Here is a 6105-nt window from a genome sequence, read left to right as displayed (position 1 = left end):
TTTCTAGTCTATAACTTTTGATTGAGAAGTCTGATCGAAAAAGTACGAATTGATTTGGATTCTACGCACCCAAATTAATAAGAAAAAATGTTTTCCCGAGAAATTTTGGTGTAGTCGATTTTTGGTAAAAAAAGGAAGGTTATACACTGCCTTTTTTTGAGCCCGAAAAAAAAATTGTCTCAGATCGACCCGGAAAAAAAATTTTCTTATAGAATGTGGCCTGTAGAATCCATAATTTCAAACAGTTCCAGGATTGGGCTACTAGTTCAAAAGTTACAGCCCTTTGAATTTTTTTTCGAAATTGGTTTCTCTTGAAGGTGTGTGCTAAAGCATTCTCGATAAATATTTGAAAAGGTGTACTCCACCGGGACGAAACAAGGATGCGTATTTGATTGAAATGTATTAACTTTCAAACTAGATTCGCTGTTTCCATTCTTTTCACAACTAAAATTAATAGAAATGACGGTGTTCTACTAAACATACCTACTAAAAAGTGGAACATTACTTCTAATCGGCATAAAAACTAAAAACCTAAGCACTGTGAATCATGTAAACGATACTAATAAAAATTCCTTATGTATAATTTTTCTTTGTTAAAGATTAGATAATCAAACGTTAGGAATCAATGAATATAAACAGTATAATTGAAAAGCAACCCCATTGCTGGTACGTCATAGGTAATAAGCTCAGCCCAGCTCCGTTTACACTCCCCGCCGTCGGCATTGTTAGGGCAGTGGTGGAGAAACGGTGCACCAAATGTTTACAGTTCTTTTCTGAACTGTCCATTTACGCAAATTTACCTGAAATCCCCTTCAGTTGCAAAAAACAATATTAATTAAAGAAAAATTAAAAAATTGACGACACTAAGCACAATTTTTTGTTCCAGGAAGCACAGGACGAAACATTCGAAATTTGCCCTGCGTGTCAAGAAAAAGTAATGAACGAGGGGTATGCATGTTCGCAATAGACTGTCTAAAAGCTAACGGGACCCATTTAGGAACGTGCATAGATGGTTTTTACTTTGGTTCTTGTTGTCACATTAGACCAGCCCACGAAGATGGTAATTCTATCGATACCGCCATTATTCCTGCCCGCGAACCACCTAGTCGAATTTCAAGTACAACAAAGCACCCTACAACTAAAATTGAAGGAATTTTGTTTGACGGGAACATAACCATGACAAGATCAACGAGCTCTTTGATAGTGTCTTCGACCACTACGTCACCTATAGTAACTTCACAATCCAGTTTGATGCCTAATACGACATCAGTGTTGACTACTACAACGTTAAAAGAAGAGAATCTCACCAGAACATCAGAAGATAGTTACAAACTCTCAACATTTCAAACAGTTGAGAAACACACAACGTCACTTTTAAACGTAACAGCCAAGCCAACGAAAACCACAGTGACAACAATAAAACCACCGTCTTACACCACAAAACCGAGGCCGAAACCCTCATCGACCCCGAAGCCGGCATCAACTACGACCAAACCTTTCAAACTAACAAGACCAACGACACCTACAACCACACGAACAACGAAGCCTGTGAAATTAATTACTAAACCTATAATTACAAAGAAACCGATTATAGTTTCATCGTCAACTATCAAATTAACTAAACCATCCACTAGTGCAACGACAACTAAACCACCAGCAACCTCAACCAGTGCTAAAACACCAAGCGCCGTCACAACGACAGAAAAGGCTGTGATACCGATTCTTGTAAAGCTGAACACAACATCCACGGTCGAACCCAACGAGGTTCCAGTCGTTGGAAACCCAGCTACCAACGAAATTGAGCAGGTCAAGCCTCTACAACCACCTCCCACAGTCGAACAAACTACCAGCGCCACGCTAATCACGTGGTCAACAATTAGCGAAGAGACAACGAAACCCTCAAACATATCCCAGGGTAAGTGCGTGAGCTAATAAGCATTAGAACCGATAAATCTTGAATATTTAGGATGGAAACCACTGACCACTCCAGATGGATGGGTACTCATTCCCAGTTTATCAACCCTAACACCTACAGCGAGCTCGGTTACAGTCAATTACACACTGGAAAGTAGTACAATGCCAGTACAAACCTCCACGTTAAGTTCAAGTTCTCAAATGTCGTCAATCGGAGAAAGCGCTAATGTGACAAGTTCAAGTGCAATTACCACGGAAACGCTTTCGACTACCTTGCCATTGCTACCTGTCCAAGTCCCACAGACAACCGGTGGTGTAAATATGAGCGATTTTACTGATGGTAAGTTTGAAGCATCGCGTAAATAATCTTCGTGTTTATATTAATTTAAATCACACTCTTGTTTCGGTCCATGAACTTTCAAGGTAAAATAAATCCTTCTGGCTATCAATTGATGTTGCGAGAAAAATTTCAGAGCAAGTCTACATTTATACTTCACTCCGTGTAGACACGAAGGTTATTAGCTCGCGCGCTGTAGAATGAACAAGTGAATTTTCGAAGTTAATCCATAAATGTGTAATTTGTATAAAATGGTAATGATTACATCGACTCTTTTATTGGCAACAGTTTGTGGAAGACGAATGTATCCCGAAGCCAGAATAGTTGGAGGTGAAAGATCAACGTTTGGCAAGTGGCCCTGGCAGATCTCTTTAAGACAATGGAGAACATCGACTTACTTACACAAATGTGGTGCAGCTTTATTGAACGAAAACTGGGCTATAACGGCCGCCCACTGTGTTGACAAGTAAGTACTTATTTGTTAAAAGTCTTGTAGGTGGCGGCACAAAGACCTGCATTGTTACAAATTTGGCATGCAAGGTTTCTCTAAGTTCATAGGACACTACACTTCAAAGTTGTTGAAATAAATAAGGTTACACATTAATAATAAGTATATACTCGAATTATCGTGAAGATATGCCTGCAGATTCGGCGCTGCATTTGGTATAGTTACTTGACCATTTAAGACCACTGTTGAAAACAATAATCCTATAATTTTAAGCGATCACCATAAATAATCCTCCCATCATTCATTATAAATAATGGAAAACCCCAAAGAACAAACAATAAACAATTATTATTATTGGAATACTGAGATATCCTAAATGACACGTTGATGACTGTCTCTTCCTAATGACTTCAACCTTAACTAAAGAATGAATTAGGTACAAACAATAACGAAAAGCAATTCTTGGGATTGTGTATTTGAAAAAGTTTGTTGTGGTCAGAACTGGGCAGAATACTTTCAAAAAGTATTTGAATACTAAATACTTTTACGTCCAGCACAAGCGAATACTAGATACAGATACATTGAAAAGTATTCAAATACTTAAAAAAATAAGTATTCAAATACTTTAGAATGTATTCGAATACTTTCAAAAGTATTCGAATACTTTCAAAGGTATTCGAATACTATAAAAAGTATTCGAAAACTTTGAAAAGTATTTCATTAACTTACTTTGAAAAGTATTTGAGTACAGTAAAAAGTATTCAAATACTTGTCACTCAAATACATTAAAAATTTAAAATAGTATACTAGATAAAAGTCTTAATACTACTTAAAAAATCAAGTTATACTTTGTATGGGGTTAGCTTTCTTTATATTTCTATTGTTATATACAAATTTAAGGGGAGTAAAAGCGTATTATTATTATTATATTATTATATAGGAGGTACCTACCAGGACCTTTCTTATACCAGTTATATCCTTAAGAATACGTGTACCAGTTTTCAAAGCGTCGTGCACATGATACGTACGCCTTTCTGAAAATAATCCTAGCGATTTTGGAACCGATCCATTTTTGACCATCCGTTTGTCCGTGTGCATGATAACTCGTTTAGAAACGTGCGATCGCTTTGAAAATTGGTACACATGGTCTTAAGGATATAAGAAAGGTCCCTATTGTTTTTAAGTTACGTAGACTATCGAGTTCGGTATTCAGATGTATGGGATTTTTATATCTGATTTTGTGACAATGGAAACTTTCCCTAAACATTTCTAAATTGTTCTCAAATATTTGAATAACTTAAAAGTACTGCCTTTTTTTGAGGCCGGAAAAAAAGATTGTCTGAGATCGACCGGGAAACATTTTCCTATAGAATTTGGCCCGTAGAATCCATAATTTCAAACAGTTTGAAGATTGGGCTACTAGATCAAAAGTTACAGCCCTTTGAATTTTTTTCGAAATTTGATTTTTGTCCATAACTTTTTATTGAGAGGTTTAATCGAAAACGTACGAATTGTTTTGGATTCTACGCACCAAAATTAATAAGAAAAAGTGTTTTCCCGAGAAATTTTGGTGCAGTCGATTTTTGGTAAAAAAGGAAGGTATAACACTGCCTTTTTTTGAGGCCCGAAAAAAAAATTGTCTCAGATCGACCCGGAAAAAAAATTTTCTTATAGAATGTGGCCTGTAAAATCCATAATTTCAAACAGTTCCAAGATTGGGCTACTAGTTCAAAAGTTACAGCCCTTTGAATTTTTTTTCGAAATTGGTTTCTAGTCTATATAACTTTTGATTGAGAAGTCTGATCGAAAAAGTACGAATTGATTTGGATTCTACGCACCCAAATTAATAAGAAAAAGTGTTTTTCCGAGAAATTTTGGTGTAGTCGATTTTTGGTAAAAAAGGAAGGTTATACACTGCCTTTTTTTGAGGCTCGCAAAAAAAATTGTCTCAGATCGACCGGGAAAAAAATGTTCTTATAGAATGTGGCCTGTAGAATCCATAATTTCAAACAGTTCCAAGATTGGGCTACTAGGTCAAAAGTTACAGCCCTTTGAATTTTCTTTCGAAATTGGTTTCTAGTCTATAACTTTTGATTGAGAAGTCTGATCGAAAAAGTACGAATTGTTTTGAATTCTACACACCAAAATTAATAAGAAAAAGTGTTTTCCCGAGAAATTTTGGTGCAGTCGATTTTTGGTAAAAAAGGAAGGTTATACACTGCTTTTTTTTGAGCCCCGAAAAAAAAATTGTCTCAGATCGACCCGGAAAAAAATTTTCTTATAGAATGTGGCCTGTAGAATCCATAATTTCAAACAGTTCTAAGATTGGGCTACTATTTCAAAAGTTACAGCCCTTTGAATTTTCTTTCGAAATTGGTTTCTAGTCTATAACTTTTGATTGAAAAATCTAATCGAAAAAGTACGAATTGTTTTGGATTCTACGCACCAAAATTAATAAGAAAAAGTGTTTTCCCGAGAAATTTTGGAGTAGTCGATTTTTGGTAAAAAAAAGGAAGGTTAAGTATTCAAATACTATGCGAAGTATCCGAATACTTCTCAAAGTATTCAAATACCTTGCGAAGTATTCGAATACTTTACGAAGTATCCAAATACTTTGCGAAGTATTCGAATACTAAATATTTGTGGAAGTATTTGAGTTACAAAAACAAATACTGCTTCCATAAAAGTATTTTATATAAACAAAACCCAGCGAAGAGAAGTTCAATTTACGCGCATTGAGACTGAAGAAGTATATATGACGAGGCGAAGCCGAGGTCAAAAATATCAATTAAATATGCGCACGAAAATAACTTCGCGCTGTTTAAAGCGTATATAAATATTTTTTTTCTTAGATCATATAAACATGGATAGAGCTATCTCATAAGCTCTACTAAAAGACAACCGTCGCCAACATTCCAACGTGCATTTTTATGCCTATCATCTTTTACTATTAGTAAGTTGTAATGTATTTATCCTTTGCCGGGTTGATTGTAAAAGTGCGCAAGCTTGGCGATTGTAAGGACGTTTGTCCGTTTGACATCCTATATTCGCAAACAGCTGTTTTTGTTGCTTAACCTTGCTTGACTTTACATGGTTGTATATGAAACTAAACTTTTAATACTGTTCTGTACCACTAAATTGTCCTATAAAGATGTATTTATTCATGTATTGAGAACCTTTTTTACCCTAAATAATAAATATTGCATTGTTTATTAACATTGTGAGGTTAAAGATTTGAATTTTCTGATTGGTTACTAACACTGAAACTGTACATGGAATAACAACATATAAATTGTACGTCGACAAGAGAGATACAGCACAAAAGTATGTAGAGTCTTGAATCAGAACATGTTGGCGACATAGTGTAATTGCATCGCTCCATCCATGTTTATATGATCTAAGGTTT

General features: G+C 35.5%; 1 protein-coding gene across 1 annotated transcript; it reads left to right on the top strand.

Annotated features, from left to right (window-relative positions):
• Positions 1-877: 877 nt before the first annotated feature.
• On the top strand, positions 878-2717 carry LOC116161884 (cell wall protein DAN4-like; the record flags this gene model as incomplete). The annotated part of the gene is given in 4 exon segments (XM_031475366.1): positions 878-948; positions 998-1915; positions 1967-2254; positions 2540-2717. Coding segments are annotated over 3 exon segments (1205 nt in total), but the record flags the coding sequence as incomplete, so codon positions are not given.
• Positions 2718-6105: the final 3388 nt, after the last annotated feature.

The sequence above is a fragment of the Photinus pyralis genome, unplaced genomic scaffold, assembly GCF_008802855.1.
Source record: "Photinus pyralis isolate 1611_PpyrPB1 unplaced genomic scaffold, Ppyr1.3 Ppyr1.4_LG10, whole genome shotgun sequence".
NCBI classification, from domain to species: domain Eukaryota; kingdom Metazoa; phylum Arthropoda; class Insecta; order Coleoptera; family Lampyridae; genus Photinus; species Photinus pyralis.
The sequence above is the reverse complement of the archived record's forward strand: the minus strand, read 5'-3'. Positions and strand labels throughout refer to the sequence as shown.